The 18,603-nt window shown below is 27.1% G+C and overlaps 1 protein-coding gene across 1 annotated transcript; it reads left to right on the top strand.

Moving 5' to 3' along the window:
• The first annotated feature begins 140 nt into the window (after positions 1-140).
• On the top strand, positions 141-5,080 carry LOC113857623 (beta-xylosidase/alpha-L-arabinofuranosidase 2). The gene is made up of 7 exons (XM_027489703.1): positions 141-915; positions 1,729-2,016; positions 2,139-2,308; positions 2,707-2,804; positions 3,043-3,393; positions 3,880-4,290; positions 4,385-5,080. The coding sequence occupies exons 1-7, from the start codon at positions 487-489 to the stop codon at positions 4,954-4,956; spliced, it is 2,319 nt and encodes a 772-aa protein (XP_027345504.1). The 5' UTR covers positions 141-486; the 3' UTR covers positions 4,957-5,080.
• The last annotated feature ends 13,523 nt before the right edge of the window (positions 5,081-18,603 follow it).

Raw genomic sequence — 18,603 nt, forward strand, 5'->3', positions numbered from 1 at the left:
AGAATCAATAACATGTTTTTAATACATTTTTATCGTAATATATCACTAGAACAAGTTGAATAATGCACGTAAAATTATTCTGAGAAGCGTGTACTAAGATTTGGTCGCATTTCTCATGTTATATCTAGGCTGCAAGTTGAGCTTCGAAACAAACACACACTTACCAGAAACATAGAAAAGGCTTTTCTTTCACGGACTCGTTTAAGGTCCATGACTTTCTGATCAAAACTGTTTAGATTCCGTCGCTTATTGTTTTTGGCGCTCTGCCAAAAGCAACTTCTTTTAATAGGCCATTTCTTCTTCCAAATAAACACCCATCACGGGCCACTAAAAAACAACTTGTTCCTTAACATTTTTACTTCATGATTTGTTCTCTTTTCTCATACACACTCTAAGAAGATACATTATAAATACATTTCACTTGATTCCCCCATAACAAACATATCCTCTTGCTTCTTTTGTGTTAGAGTTTTCAAGGCCAAAACAATGGCCAGAACTGAAAACAGAGCATCCTCTGTTTTCCTCTGTTTCCTTATGCACTTTGCTGTAATTTTGTTGAGTTGTGGTGGAGTTAGGAGTCAAGGTTCTCCCATTTTCGCCTGTGATGTTGAGAATAACCCTGCATTGGCGGGTTTTGGGTTCTGCGACAAATCGTTGGGCGTGGATGAGAGGGTGAAGGACCTTGTGGGAAGGTTGACATTGCAAGAGAAGATAGGGAACTTGGTAAATTCTGCGTTGAATGTGAGTAGGCTTGGGATTCCAAGGTATGAATGGTGGTCTGAGGCACTTCATGGAGTCTCCAATGTTGGTCCTGGGACTCATTTTTCCAATGTGGTACCTGGGGCAACCAGTTTTCCTATGCCTATTCTCATTGCTGCTTCTTTCAACACTTCCTTGTTTGAAACCATTGGAAGGGTGAGTTGAGCTTTCTCTCCTTTTTCTTTTCATGATCATGTCATGTGTTCTCACCTTTTTTTTTTTTCCTGTGATAGTTCAGATTTCGTAAGGTATTCCTCAAATGTGGGCAAATTTCTAGCTTACCCTTTATTAAATAAAGAAAGTTGTTGACTTGAGTCATTTTAGTTAGTAGTTCTTTCTGTATGTCTTTCTTAATGCAGTTCATTATTGATTTAGAATGTGTTTGGAAATACATTGAAATATCTGTAAACGTGAATCTGATGCAAAAAACTACCAATAATAAAGTCAAAGTAACCATGGATTTATGGTCATTCAAACATGAACCAAACATGCACTTAATGAAAAAAAAAAGAAGAACAAATTAGTATGTGTGAAATGTTACCGGTGTTTCTTTTGCGAAGCAATGAGGTTGAAACTATTGATTATTGATAAGAGAAGAAGGTGGGGTGGGGCAGTTACTTACATGCATTATTGGTTAATGATTTGGACTTGGAAATGGAATTTTTTTGGGTACAAATTCGTAATTGCATGATAATAAATCAAACAAAAAATGCAGGTGAATTCCTAGAAGGAATTTCGATCTTGAAAATCTGAGGTTCTAGCTTGCATTTTGAAGCAAAAGTATATAAAAGAGAGGGATCGACGTTAATTAATTACCAATGACAAAATTGAAATATTAACCTCGTAATCAATTCTTAAATGGTACATTTAAATTGAAATAAAATGCAGAGTTCATGATTGCAAATATCAAGCACTATATTTTCATAAAACAAAAAAGATTTCAACTTAAAAATTTTGTGATGATCACAGGTGGTTTCAACGGAAGCTAGAGCAATGCACAATGTGGGGCTGGCTGGTTTGACATATTGGTCACCAAACATTAACATATTCAGAGATCCAAGATGGGGAAGGGGTCAGGAAACACCAGGGGAAGACCCTCTTCTAGTAAGCAAATATGCTGCTGGTTACGTGAAAGGTCTGCAAGAAACTGATGATGGGGATCCCAACAAGCTCAAGGTTGCTGCTTGTTGCAAACACTACACAGCCTATGATTTGGATAGTTGGAAAGGTGTTCAGCGTTACTCCTTCAATGCTGTGGTAATAATCTACAATTGGTCTAAAACTCATAGTACAGATAGTGTGTGTGAGTCTGTGTTTATTAAAGAAGGAAATGGGAATGTAGAGAATCATTTTTATGTTTTGCTTGTTAATTTGATTAGGTGTCAAAGCAAGATTTGGATGACACATTCCAACCACCATTCAAGAGCTGTGTGATTGATGGGAATGTTGCCAGTGTCATGTGTTCCTATAACCAGGTTAATGGAAAGCCAACTTGTGCAGACCCTGACCTACTTAAGGGTGTTATCCGCGGCCAATGGAAACTAAATGGGTATCGTTCAATCCTTCTTAATCTTTTCAATATCGTCTTTACAATAATAAGGGTTTTGTTTTTATACTTAAGCTATAAATAGAAAGGTTTTATAAAAAAAATATCCATATTTATTATATTAAAATTATAAAAGTGTAATCAATAATTATCTTTTCAATAATTTTTTTATTATTAATTATTTATTCTTAATATTTTCCTAATAATAAGACACACAAAAAAAGAATCTATAAATACCACACTTTTATAGAAAATTGTAACATTTGATGTTAGATTTTTAATGCATTGAATTGTGTCATTTCAATAAAAATTTACTGTACGCAAGTTCTTATTGTGTATCATTGAACACACATTAAAGAAAAAGAAACTGATAATATAATTATAATATATGAACTATGCAGATATATAGTTTCTGACTGTGACTCGGTAGAAGTGCTTTACAATGCTCAGCACTACACCAAGACTCCTGAAGAAGCTGCAGCCAAATCCATTCTGGCAGGTAAAATGGTTAAATAACCATATATTCATAGGCAACCGTTGAATTAGCAATTGCTGGAAAAAGTCTTGGATTTCGGATTTATTTGAATTTTATTTACTATTAATATTAAATAAATGTTATATTGTTAAATCAACTAAGTTTTTTACTAGGTCATACAAATTCTTTACGTTGTCTTCTTTTAATTTATATAAGAAATCTATTTACATATCTTTGTTGTATACAAATTTTGATTTGGCAGGGCTGGACTTGAACTGTGGTAAATATCTTGGGCAATACACAGAAGGTGCTGTCAAGCAAGGGCTTATAGATGAAGCATCCATTAACAATGCTGTCTCCAACAACTTTGCCACCTTGATGCGTCTTGGTTTCTTTGATGGTGATCCAAGAAAGCAACCTTATGGAAACCTTGGTCCAAAAGATGTCTGCACTCCAGCAAACCAGGAACTCGCCCGTGAAGCTGCAAGGCAAGGGATTGTGTTGCTTAAAAACAGTCCAGGATCACTGCCTCTCAATGCCAAAGCCATTAAATCGTTGGCAGTTATTGGACCTAATGCTAATGTTACTAGGAACATGATAGGAAACTATGAAGGTATCAAAATTTCCTACTCTAATCATTTGTTTATACATTCCACTTGGTCATAAGGAGTATTGGTTTATTTATCAATTATTCAAACTTATCAAAAAGTAGATTACTAAAATTCTCAATTTATCAATACCTGTTTGTCCAATTATAGTAAATGAGTTTGGTTCTCATTAAGTAAGTTCTTAAGTTCGAATCTTATGAATGGAAAAAACAATTGGTGTTGAAAGTGCTTCACTCCCTTAAATGGGTTCACTCAAATCAACCAAAAAGGAGAAAAATTATCAATTTGGTATTCCAATTTGCCAAAGATCATTACATCTATTTAGTTCTTGAATGACAATTTTTTTAATGTAAAAATAGTCCAAGTTATTGTCTATTGAGACCAAATTGGTGTTATTTAATGGATCACATTGTTTATATCGTAAGTTGAAAACTTGTTATCTTCACTTTGAGCTATAACACCACACTTAACAAGCTCCTAAAATTTTGCAGGCATACCATGCAAGTATACTTCACCCTTGCAAGGCCTAACAGCTTTAGTTCCTACAAACTATGTTGCTGGGTGTCCTGATGTGCACTGCAGCAGTGCAGCACTAGATGATGCCAAAAAAGCTGCAACATCTGCGGATGCAACAGTGATTATAGTGGGAGCAAGTCAAGCGATAGAGGCTGAAAGTCTTGACAGAGTCAACATTCTTCTTCCAGGACAGCAACAACTTTTAGTCACTGAAGTGGCAAATGTATCCAAGGGACCTGTAATTCTTGTCATCATGTCTGGAGGGGGCATGGATGTGTCCTTTGCAAAAACTAACACTAAAATCACAAGCATAATGTGGGTTGGCTACCCTGGAGAAGCTGGTGGAGCAGCTATAGCTGATGTAATCTTTGGATTTCATAATCCAAGTAAGTTAAGCCACTCACAACGTTTCATCATAGCAATTTTTATTCCAATAATAATGAAACAAGTTTGACACTCTTGGGTGATTTTCTGATTCAGGTGGAAGGCTACCTATAACATGGTATCCACAATCATATGTAGACAAAGTACCAATGACCAACATGAATATGAGGCCAAATCCTTCCACTGGTTATCCTGGTAGATCATACAGATTTTATAAAGGGAAAACTGTTTTCTCATTTGGAGATGGATTAAGCTACTCGACTGTGGAGCATAAGTTAGTTAAAGCACCTCAATTGGTGTCTGTTCCCTTAGCTGAGGATCATGTGTGCCGTTCCTCAGAATGCAAGTCACTTGATGTTGGTGATGAGCATTGTCAAAACTTGGCCTTTGATATTCACCTTAGGATCAAGAACAAAGGGAAAATGAGCAATAGCCACACAGTGTTTTTGTTCTCTACTCCTCCTGCAGTGCACAATGCACCACAGAAACACTTGCTGGGTTTTGAGAAAGTTCACTTGACAGGAAAATCAGAAGCACTAGTTAGGTTCAAAGTAGATGTTTGTAAAGATTTGAGCATGGTTGATGAACTTGGCAACAGAAAGGTTGCCTTAGGACAGCATCTGCTTCATGTTGGGAACTTGAAGCATCCTTTGAGTGTGAGGATTTGAAACAAGGATTCAAATCTTCAGCACTCACTCTTTTCTATTTTTCCTCATTGGTTCCCTCATTAAAAAATGTTGAAGGGGACAGGAAATTGCAACAAAAAAAATGGGTATCAGAAATAAGTTTTCGGTAATTGTAACAAATTATCTTATTTTCTTGTTCAAATAAAAAATTGAAATTAAAATCAAGATTTTAAGTAAAGTGTCCATAGTTTTTTAATGATTTGTCAACGCATATATAAAAATACATGATAAGGATTAAATAAATTGCAATTTTTTTAAAAAAAATTGCAGCATGTGATGATATCCATACATTTTATAATTAATATATATATATATATATATATATATATATTAAAAAAACTTACTATATATTTAAATTTTTATAGAGGCATGTTATGATAACAATAAATTAAATAGTATAATATTATTTTATTGTTTTTATTTTTAATTTAATTTTTTTACAAAATAAAATTTATACTCAAGAGATTGATAGGATGAAGCTATAAAATAGTTTCATCATTATACTGAAAATAACATAAAATAAATTATCCTATATTCTTAACATCTCATTCTTTACTATAAAATATGTATTAATATTAAATTTTAAGCACACCAATATATATATATATATGAAAAAAAAAATTAGAATTTAGCTTGTTTTTCCCGGTCTTTATCATTAGGCTTCAAGCTCTGCATAAACTCAATGTCTAGTAAAAATTGAATCCTTCGTTGCTTAATAACTCATGGATACCAATTTACAATTGAACACTACATAACTATAACCAAGATAATTTATAAGAGAAGATGAAGGGACCTTAATAAGTATTTGCAAATCTCATCTCACACTTCTTAGGAATGACCTAAACAATTTAACAAAAGATTTATATGCAATATGATTAATGGAGAAATATTGGAAGATTTCATATCGTTACTAACTATCATAAAATTGCATAGCAGGTGAAAATATATAAAACCTTGGTTGTTAATGGCATCATGAAATTCAGGAGCAGGATGAATGCTTAGCAAATGTTAATAGTGAATTATATGATGGATCAAGATCTGCTCCAGGACTAGTAACTGTAGGTCTGCAATAATAAACTTAGTTAAATATAAGAAATTCATTAAATTAGTTTTATTTAAAATATTAGTTAATTTAATTTAATGTTCTTAATTTTATTAAAAAAATAAACTTTATTTTCTAATTTAACCTTCAAAACATCTAAAATAACGTCGTGTTTTGAGAAGAAACTTAAATTATAGGAACTTGTTTTAAATTTAAAGCATATAATCATTAATGTCATATCTTAAAATTTTTAAAAATTAAATTAAAAAAGATATTTTAAGAATAAATTTATTAAATAGTATAAAATTAATTAAGATTTATTTATATTTTAAATCATCGTGCCTCATTTTATGTTTTTTTATTGCCTAGACTATGAATGTCGTCTATTGAAGAATATTTTTGTTCTAGTTGAATAGAATTACTAAAACCAGCAATTTTTTTTTCTCTTAACATTTAATATTACTGTATTCAGTAGAACAAAACCACATGCTAAGTTAAATTAATTAGTCAGTTAATTTACATGATTTGTTATTTATGTTTGGAAAAAAAAATACCTAGCTTCTTACATTTATTTATATCAAGTGTAGATAAAACAATTTGGATATTATATAAAAATAAGTAAATGAATATTCTTCAACACTTACTACTTATTGACACTCTTTCACTTTAAGAAACGAAAAACTTGTACTATTTACAAATTATTTACATGCAATAAAATAAACATTGAAAGAAATTGCTATGTGATTTTACAATTAGATATACTCTTATCTTGGCGTGTTACTTTTGCCTTTCAAATATGATGTTTTCTTTATTTTGATACGACAAATCTATTAGCTTTTCACTTTATCCTTAATTGTTGAGTTCCAACGTAAGACTAGCATCGAAGATAATTCGTCTAAATTGAAAATATTGAAATATAAATGTGTTTTTTTAGTTGACACGAAAATTGACATAAATAGCTTTAAGTTTTTACGTAAAATAATTTTAAATTTATTATAATCAGCGCTAGCTTCCTTCTTGAATTTTGAAAAACAATGTTCATTATAATTTTTTAATATAAAATAATTATAAAAATTAAATTAAATAACTTCTTGTAAAGTTAAAAATTAAAGCTATAATTTTAACAAATTCAGCATCAAATTAATCAATGCATACAATTTCAAAGTATAATATGTTTAGAAAACTTTAATTTAAAAGCACATTTAACATTTTTAAATTTTTATCCTAATATGAAAGTATATTTAAAGGTTTCGTTTATAATAAAGTCGAATAAACTTACATGTAAATAAATTTGCAGACTAATTTTTTCATATAAATCAGTAGGTTTAAATTTTTAAACAGATTAATAAATTATGATTTTAGATGATATAATAAAAATTAATAAAGTAATAATATATTGTGTATATTTATTTAAATAGAAATAAATTTCAATAATTTTTACATATGGTAAACCATTTTTAATTAAATAATCTTTAAAATTATTTAGTAAAAAAAGTTAAGTGCAATCAAGTTTGATATATATATATATATGACTTATTGCTGCCATTATTGTTTTTTAATTCTTTTCATTTTGAATGAAAAAAATCAGTAAAAATGGAATGAATAAAATGGGGCAAAATATCATACAAGATATTTAAATTAAAAAAATTTATATTGCATTGTGATTCAAAATGAAATATAGTTCAAAATTTTTATATTACTTAATAATTATTGTAATACATTAATCGGAATAATTTTTTTTATAATTTTATTTTAATTTATCAACTTTTAATATTTTTTTCTCACTTTAACTTAAAAATAGAAGAGTAAAGTGCAAGCAAATTTATTTATTTTTTTAAAAAGTTTTACGTGCAAAACTTCTTTAAAAACTTTTTAAACAATTTTAATAATTAACTGTAAAAAATATTAAAAAACGACTTATTTTCCTAAAGACTAGAATTTTTCCTTTATTAGATGAAAATTCAATCAAAGCCTAAATTTTATTAATACGGTGAATCTCTTTTCAATGCTTATTTGTATTTTTAATTGTTCTCAACAGTTAATTCTCATTCTCTCAACTTAACTTTTGCTGTAAGAATATATTTATTTCAACTTTTTGCACAAAGTTATTTTTAAGAATACAAACTTGAGAATATAATATTCTCATATTTTGTCATAAGTTCTTTTATTATTATTATTATTCCTAAGCACAGTTGATTCTACAAATATGATTTTCATATTCTTCTTGACTTCTATTATCATGTTGATTGAGTGAGAATATTTTATTTCCATAAAAAGTATTAGAAAGTATCGTACACTTGATCATTAACTTTAATTTCTACCTTTTGTCCTGATTATTTAGATTTTAAAAATCATGTTCAGGAATATTAATTTATTCAGGGTATCATTTCTGATAATAGTTTTATTGAAAATAGTATTTTAAAAAATAATTACAATAAAAGCCACCTAAAATCCAATAAAACTGGTAGTAACTCACTTCATTAAACAAGGAAAACTATCTTTCTGCATCGAGGATCTTTCAAATTTATTATTCTCCCATCTGCCACCTTTGTATGTGAAAAATCAAGAAGACAGGTTAGTATAAGAATATTAAAGTTTAAACTTGTGCAAGGAAAAATGCATTTTAATGAAATTAAAAAATATATTATATTTTATTTTTAATTGAAGATTACATTTTAATATTATATCATTTTGCAATATCTCATTATATTATTGTGAAATTAAGGAAATAATTAATATTGTTGCGTGATTCCTTATTTAATTTATAAAGCTTGGCTAAAACTAATAACAGGACTTCCTTTGTCAGAGATGGTGATTAGTGACTATAATACGCTTAGTAATATAAATATAAAATATGCTCTTAAAGTATAGTAATTATTAGTTACTGGATTTCCTTGCTTATATATGATTAATCGGATGTGTTAGTCCAAAGACATTGAAACAAACCTTGATAAGGTTGAGCTTCCTATAAATAATGTAATTAAACTAAAGTATGCTAGTTCAGTTTCTATAGAATCAAAAAAATTTAATATCATCAACTTGTTTTGTCATATGCCTTCTAAAAAACAAAATTTTCATCAAATTTTGTTTGCATTCGCATCAAGTGCAATTATTTGTTAAAATAATATTTTACTTATATTTTTTAGCACAATACTTTCCAATTACTTCACTTTAAAACATTTTTTGTTTAAAGTAATAAAAAAATCTATCAAATGATTTTAGTTTTAACTTACAAAAATATAATTATATTGTATTATTGTCTTTCTCATTGTTTTAATTTTAATAAAAACGAAGATGTGAAAAAAAATATAAAAACAAAGTTAGTAAATTAAATTAATATTACTAAAAAAATATTAATAACATGCTTGCTAACACATATTTTGTTGTTAGCTAAAATTTATTAAAGATTACAAAAAATTTGTGTTATACTTTTTTCATTCATAATTTATTTTTTTAATCAATAATTAAGAGTGTTTTAGAAAAGTGTGTTACTAACATTTTTCTATTACTAAATTTTATAAAATGATTAGATAAATTGATAATGATAAAAAATTTAAAAGCAAAAATATTTCATAAAGATTGAGGCATTAGCCTGAAGCAATTTTTATTTTTTGATATATATATATATATATAAAGAAATTAAGAGCTTGCTTCTGATGAAATTTAGTGATCGAATTGATAAATTTGCTCTCAAATGAACTTGTCCTTGGATTGGAGTAAGGTGAGAAAAAATGGCTTATGTGAATGCCAAGGGACAATTAGGCTTTTTATATTTTAGTTTTGTCAAGTTTCAGTAAATGAATCCAAGAGGTTCAATGAATAATATAATAAGAACAAAGGCTTGCTTTTGATTAACGCCAAGAGGCAACCCAAGACATACATTGATCATATGCTGACGGTTAACCTAATTTGATTCCTTCGCTATTATCGATTACTTTATCTGACATGACTACATTACATGCATTATTTATTTTCTTTTTCCTCTTTCTTTTCTTCTTTATTAAAAGGGATTAAAATTTTAATTCTATTATATCCTTTTGAATAGTTTAATAATCAATACTAGTGTTTGTAACATCATTTTGCTATCCTTTGCACGATGAATACAAACAAGTTCATATAAATTTATCTGTGATTATATGATAAAGATTCTCATGATAGAGAGTAATTAAGAAGATGTGTTTATCGAATATAACTTCGAAGGGAATGATAGACAAAATCGACGGTGTATTTGCATGGGGAAGATGAATTATATATTTATACGTGTCAAAAGAGTTTCCCTATTTTCTTTAATTTGTCTTAGTTTTACTTTTATTAATTAATATGTGCAAATATTGACTCTTAACTTTACTATTTTACTAATCCATTATTAAATCATATTTATATATTTTAATGTGAATTTTGGTAGTTTATTACACAACTAAGTTATTAATTTTCATGTCAATTTTGTATCATTAGAATATTTAATAAATTTTTATAAAATATGAGATTGACTAATTTAAATATCAAGTTCTTATAAAAAAAATATAAATTTATAAAATTACATACAAAATAAATTTAATACGCAATTTATTATATTACATTATTTAAACAAATATTATATTTTAAAATATAAATAATATTAAATTTTAAATAACATACTCACAAATATTTAAATTGTATCTAATTTAATATATATATATATATATATATAATAAGATAATTTAATTATTTGACTGATAATTTTATATTTTATAAAGAATTATTAAAATGTCTATATATCCAAATTTAATATATTAGCGTCAATTTAGCTTAACTTTTATATATATTATTAAAAAGACACTTGACTATAATTAAAAATATTTAATTTCTTGATCCAATGTTTAAAGAAATGTGGATAATATATATAGTTCTATGAACGTATATTTACTTACATGTGTACTAATACTTAATATAAATTTTGTGATAAATAAAAAAGGATTAAGAACCTCTTTGTATTGTCCAGAGAACTATGTACTCATCAAATTGAAAATTTTTCCCATTCACAATAACTGCCTCAAAAAGTGTGTAAAATCCATTTACATAATTATACAACGTTCTCTAAGAATATGAAGTTGCATAAAAAAAAAAGTTGAGTTAGAATTATGCTGAAAATCAAAAGACGAATTTACAAAGCGTCCAAAATTATCATATTTTTCAATATTGTTTTATATTATGCTAAATTGGTATTTTAGTTTTGAAATATATAGTTGACATAAGTATATATGTTAAAAAAAATTATTGTCAATTTACTCTCCCAATTATAAAAAATGACGATAATTCAATCTTTGATAAATAGCTTCAATACGTAGTCTTCCACCATATAATAAAATTCGACTTTACTTTTTCAAACGAAGAAATTTTGCCTCAACTTATCATGAAAATAACGACTTATATGTAAAAGATAGTTTTATTATCCTATTTTAAGTGAAATGATAAACCAATGTTAATTTTATGTGATCGAAGAATCGAAATAATTCACTTTTTATCTTATTTTTCATTAAAAATACTGTTTTATAATTTATGCTTTTAAAGATAATAATATGATAATTTGATGGATTAATTAATAATGTGAAAGTTTATAATATATATCCATATTAAGTTTAAAAGAATAGTTATGGACAATCGATAAGAAATTGAAAAATGTGTTCATAGTTAATAGTAAACTAATTTGTCCATTCCTTCTCTATACATCATTTTATAAAATATGATAATTTTATATTATATTTTTATCTTTGCACTTATCAACAAAAGGAGACAGAAAAAGTAATGATATAATGCATGGAGTTTGGATATCCCACTATAAAGGGGTGTAATATTTGGCAAAATCGAAGTCCATTAGTTACACTAACTATAATATAAATAATATTTTTAATTTTTATTAATAATTTAATAACTTGATTTACTATTTATGTATATAAAATTTGACTTAACTCATATATATAAAATAAGTGATATACGTTGTTGTATAAAAAAATTGCATGGTTTGAGAAAGAAAAAGAAGAAGAAAATTTGAGTGAAAGTAATAGTTTATTGAGGGAAAGGCGTGGATCTAGATTGAGTCTTGCGCGCATTTCAGATCACAGTTGGGCATGGAAGTACAAGGTAGGTACAAACGACAAAGTTTATTTCATCATCATGACATAGGATTTCATGCGGTTGTTCTCACATTATCATATACCCTTTTTTGTCCACAACCCAAATAGGGAGCCACTGAATCACAATTATTAGAAAATAAATAACTGTTTTTTTCATTTGCATCACAAGATATAAAATAAATACTTAGTTTAGTTTTTAAAATTATAAATTTCAAACCATTTTTTATTTATTTTTTAAATAGTCTTTAATATTTTAAAGTCTCACATTTTAATTAGTTTTTATTATTATGTATTTTAAAAAAGTTTTAAAATTGTCATTTTGCTAAGTAAAATATTAATTTTTATAAAATAATTAACACTTATAATCTGAATAATTAAAATAAATATTTATTCTAAAATAAGATATAAGATAAAAAATTATATATAATATTTTTTATTAAAAATAATATAATTAAATAGATTTTAATTTAAATGTAAACATTATAAAAAAACTAAGTTAGTATTCTATCATAAATTATTACATTAATTATAATGATTTATTTTTACTTTGAAATTATAATAACTAAACTAATTGATAATGAATATTTTAGAGATTATTTTAATAATTTATTAATTATATTTTAATAAAAATAATTTACTATTTATCATTATGTTGAATATTAAAAACCGCATTAACGTCCGGAGAGATTCGTATTGCATAGTGGGGTCCGCGGGTGAGGCTGTGGCGTCACTGATGGATCTCCTTAGAGGCTGTCGCATGGGTGTCACATTTCAATTATTGGCACCTGCGTCAACCACTCCATCGTCGCCACGTGTCAATTGCCTTAGATTTCGACACCCAAATTGGGGCCACCAGCATCTCTAACTTAGTTTGTCGTTTTGGAGAGTGGACCCGTCGGGCATTTACGAGCCGCACACGCGCGTCATACACGCTCGAGACGCAGCGTGCACCGCAAGGGCGGCGTTGCATCTTCTGAGGCTTCAGTCACGTGCTGTTATGGGGATGTTAGGTCCGTTGATTCAGATCTCGTCTTTTCTAGGGAATGTGGAAGCGCCACGTGGCATAGGCTTGCTATAGCGAACTGGCGGTGAAGCTTGGTTTAATCATCCTTGTTTTAGAGAGAGGCTTCCCTTCATCCAATCTTCTCCACCTAATCTCTAAATTATGGTCTCTTCAATGCGACAATCACTTCAATTTTTAATAAATCTACGAAAATAATAAAATGGATTAAATAATTTAATCTCAAACTTTTGTTGAAATACAACGAATTATAATATAATTTAATAACTTTTTTAATCTGTGCTTAATAACACTTGTTGAAAAAATTTTAAAATAATTTTTTATTAAAAATTATCATTTTAATGTTATTTATACTTTAAATTTTATGATATCATATAATTGTTAAATTTATTAATTACATTTTGTAACACATAATTGTATGACCGTTTAAAACTTTATGTTTACACATAAATTAAATTCAATGATTTGTCGATTATTGTTTGCATAAATCTATTTAAGATGAGACATTAGTACGTTTATTTATTTATTTTTATATATTTAATGGAGTTAAAAAAGTAACTCAAAAAATAACAATAAAATTTAACTAATAAATATAGGAAAACAAAGTATTATATCATCCCATTTTTAAAAAAATATAAGTTAAGAAAGTAATACTATAATAAAAGACTATTCTTGTGTGCATATAAGCTTAAATAGTTAAAAAAAAATCAGCATAATAGTTATTTTTCATATATACATACATATATATATACACACACACTATATAAGTTAACTATTTTACAATATTGAATTAAGTTCATAATCTTCTTAACTATATCATATAACTTATGTCTAAAAGAAATATGACAATTAACCAAATGGACAAATAACTTAAAGTTTATTTTCTACCAACATCTTTTTAGATTAAACTTTTTAATAAGTATAAAGCTAAAAAATAAGTATAATGGCTAATTTCTCTAATACACATAATATAAGATAACCCTTCTATAGGATTAAATCAAGTTCTTATCTCCTTAACTATAGGATATAACTTATTGAGAATAAATTAAATTAGATCACAAGATTTGAAAGAAAATAAGACACAACAAGATTTAAATAGGATTAAAAAATTTTATAATTAGGAAAAGATGAATTAAATTATGAAATCTTGGAATAAAAAAATTATCTAGAAGATTGTTTTTAAACCATTTATAGTACCCAAATCAAACCAAATTTAATATTGTTCCATATACTAATGGCTCCTTTTTTTGTTACAAAACAAAATCTATAATGAAACTAACAAATTAATTATCAATATTAAAATTATATTTTGCTAATAATACCTTTACTCAAAGATTATTAGGATTATTTATAACATGCTAATTTTATTTTATTTTATAAGCTAAAAGTTATTTTAATGAATACTCTTGAATCCAAACCCTTCATAAGATTCATCTTTTTACATGACATTAAATGACATTATAGAAGATTTAGCTAGGGTTGCATTATGTGATTTGAAATACTCGTTATGTTAACTTGAATAAAATAATTCTAATAATAAAGAAACTATAAATAAATTTTCAATTAAGTTTTTTATATATTTTATTTATTATATTATAATATAATTCTCTCTTGAAAAAACCTCTGCTACAGTACTACATATTGGAATTCTCAAATAGAAATTCAAATTATCGTACCATCTAATTTTTAATTAATTATTTATAATACTTTTTTATATATAAGTTAGTTTAATTTTGATATATTATTACTACATAAAATATATGTTATTATTTAATAATTAATATAATGTTCCTTTATAAAATAAAAATATCAAGTTAGTCAAAGATAAAGCATTATGCACTTAATCCAATTCTTGAGGAGGAGTTAAATGACCCAATGACTATATTCTCTCATAATGGTTCGTGGAACTGATATAAGATAAAGTCTTTGCTCTCTGAGCATATTTGTGCTTTTATTAGTTAAATCATTCTCTCTTATTATGCAAAAAAACATGATTTTTTTACTAGATTTATAATAATAATAGTATATTTTTCGTCAAATCTGCATATAACTTAATCTCCCATTCTGATTAACACTAGGACCTGCTCCCAAATTTGTTTGATTTGGTCTGGATCCCCCTCCCCCAAATTAGTATTTTCTTTAGAAAATAGTCTATGAGAAACTCCTTATTAATATTGAAAGATATTATCAAAATATGTCTTTATCTGCTGTTTGTTTCAGGTGTAATGATACTGCTGAATATGTCATTCATTCTCTCAGAGATGCTATTTTACCAGACAAATTTGAAATCAGATAATCTTTCTTGATTACTAGGTTTCTTTCTTTAGTAGAGGGTTGTCTACCTGACTATTCCTCAATCTTTAAAAAAATAGTTTTCTCCTTATCCCTATTATTTTGGATAACTGTGTGGAATCTATAGAATAATAGGAACAAAGTATTTTTTCAGGATTCTCTCCTGAATTGTGAGTCATTTTTTTAATAAATAAAAGCCTGAGTTTAACTACCTTATTTTCTATGGCAGATCTAATCATATGCAGGGAGATGATTGGTATGGGGTTGTGAGCTTTACTATATGACAACCTCCCTTTCACCCTCAAACTAAGCTCAATGTTGATGGAACTGTCTTCTATTCTACAAGATTTCCTAATTGTGGTGGGCTTCTCAGGGATAGCCTTGGCAGATTCATTTTTAGCTTCCATAGATCCTTAACGTTGTGCTCTCCCTTAGCTGCTGAACTTTAGGAGGTCTATTAGAGTTTAAAACTTGTCATCTCTAAGAAATTTTAACATGTTTAGATTGAATATGATTCCAAAGAGATTATATCTTTACTTTTGACTATTCAAAGTAGTAACTATTTTTTTTTATTTTGTAATATAGGAGATTAGGAAGTTATTAAAAGGGATTAGATTTATTAGATTTAATCATATATTGAGAGAGGCCAATCAATGTGTCGATTAATTGGCTAAATTTGAGCTGGAGTGTGAAGACTCTCCTTTTGCTTTGAGGAGACCCTTCCCTCTTTAATATCCTTCTTAAGACTAGATTTTTTAAATTTCTGAGTTTCTAGACTGTTAATCTAGTTCTGTGTGTTTCTTTTAAGCGTTTATTAGCAAAAAAATAAAAAAAACATCAATTTAGTTATACACCAATAATAATACACAAAAGTTAAATTATTACTATATGTAAATTTAATTAAAACTGTCATACATAGAAATAAAAAAATGTACCATATTGAAACAATTATAATTAATTTACTATTTATACAATATTTATTCGATATGATTAGTTGATTTCACGTTTGGTGATGTTGCTTAATCAGTTAATGTGTTTGTTTTAAATTTGAAAAATATATATATATATATATATATATATATATATATATAATAAATGAGAAAGGTAACTTATTATTTAATATATTTTTTAATTATATTTACATTATTAGTTAAAATTTATTACAAATCACATAATTTTGTAAATTTTATATTAATTTAATGAATTATATTAATATTTTTTCATAAATTTTAACTAATAATAATGTATTAAAAAATTTGTTGTTATCAATCTTTAAAATAATATATTTATTAATTAAAATTAATAAAAATATACGCCATAAATTTATATTTTAATAATATATTATACATTGAAAATAAATTAATATAATAAAATATTTATTAATTTTAATTTTATATAAATTTTATAATATTTTATTTGATAAAAAATATAAATTAACTATTAAATTAATGAATCTCACGTAGAATGCATGCTAACTTCGTTATGTTGAATATATAAATTCAATTATGAGTTTTTGTCCAGTACTTTAAGCTTCTAAAAGTCTAATTATTAATTTAATAGCTTTCCATGATTAGCCGATTAAAATTAATTTCAACGGGTATGAAGGATTTTTTTTATTATTGAAATTGGTTTAAATGATATATGTTTGAACATTTCAAAGTAAAATTTGAAGTTTAAAATACGTGTATTAAAAAATTTATTTTAAAAGAGTTAGTTTCACTGTATTGTGTATATTCTTAGAGAAATTATGTATAAAAAATAGTTGTGATTTAAATAAAAATGTGAAATTATTTATAAATGAAAAATGTCGAGCAATACTAGTAGAATTATTTTGTATAACTTTTAGTAAAATTTATATAGTGTTTATTATTTAAAATTAGACTTTGTAAATATAGTCATGAGACATACATTGATGGAACTTATATAAATTTAACCTAATAATTAGAAGAATGTTGATCGAGTTTTGAAATGAAAAACAAAATGGCAACCAATGGCTCATTTTGGATTATGAATCTTACGAAGTATTTTGTGCAAGGCTAGCTTCTTCCAAGTTCGAATACATGGCCACCATTGGTCTTGTTCAGTTGTTCTCCACGGCCTGAACAAAACTCAACCAAATAGTTGCATGCATGAAAAGAGTCATGCACTCGTGAGGAGGCGACTCTAACATATGTATTATAGAAGAAAAAGAATGAGAGAAATTAACTAATCAATCCTTATTTTATCAGCTTCTCTATACGTGTGAGAGTATTAGCACAAATTCAGCATCTTCTGGAGAATATTAGCCCAACAATCTGTCTCCAGAAGATTTTTTGAAATCTAAACAGCATTAAAGCTAAATTTTTGGAAATAAGAAATCTCATATAACTAGTAAGATCTTGTTAACCACTATTTTAAAAATATCAATTAAGAAATTTAATATATATATATATTTTACTAACAAATAATGTTATGTTGAAATATATTAAAATTATGAAAATGAATGTTTTTACCCTAGTTGCTCTTAGCATATGTCAAATAATAATAATTTTTTAATTAATATGTTAGAAATATTGATTGAAAAATAATAATAATAATTTACATAAAAAATATTTTAGAAACACATTAAAAAAATGTTAATAGTATTTTTAATAAAATATTTTTATTATGAGATATTGTCTGGCAGAGATAAACCCAAATGAGCTTAGCTAAGCTGCCTGACCCGAAGCCGAAGCTGATGTTGCGTCATCGTGCCAAACTTACACCAAAGTCGTGGATTGGCCGCTTTCATGAAATCGTTGACTTGACTTCACTGGGCATACATCAACGGTCAAAACTATGGTGGCGTGTAGCCACATCTACCGTAGGGGATTAAATCTCCAAAATTTGTTCGACTTTGGTAGACACGAGCATGCCACGACAGCTCCTGCTTCCACTAACCAAAGACAAAACACAAACCCCACGGTGGACAAAAAATTGAAGAGACGAAAACACCCTTCACTCTGTCCGCACAAATCGCTGACCCAGGGACCGTAAAGGAATTCCACACGGTATCCTTTTCGACCAAAAGTGTGCGTGCCCCGCCAGCATGTGACGCTTGTTGCCAAGAAGGGTACTTTTGTCATTCTTAAATCCTCGATATTTTTCTAGCTACGCATTAGTACCAGCCAAAGAAAATATTC

Source organism: Abrus precatorius, unplaced genomic scaffold, assembly GCF_003935025.1.
Source record: "Abrus precatorius isolate BTA unplaced genomic scaffold, Abrus_2018 Scaffold2, whole genome shotgun sequence".
Classification (NCBI taxonomy): Eukaryota; Viridiplantae; Streptophyta; class Magnoliopsida; order Fabales; family Fabaceae; genus Abrus; species Abrus precatorius.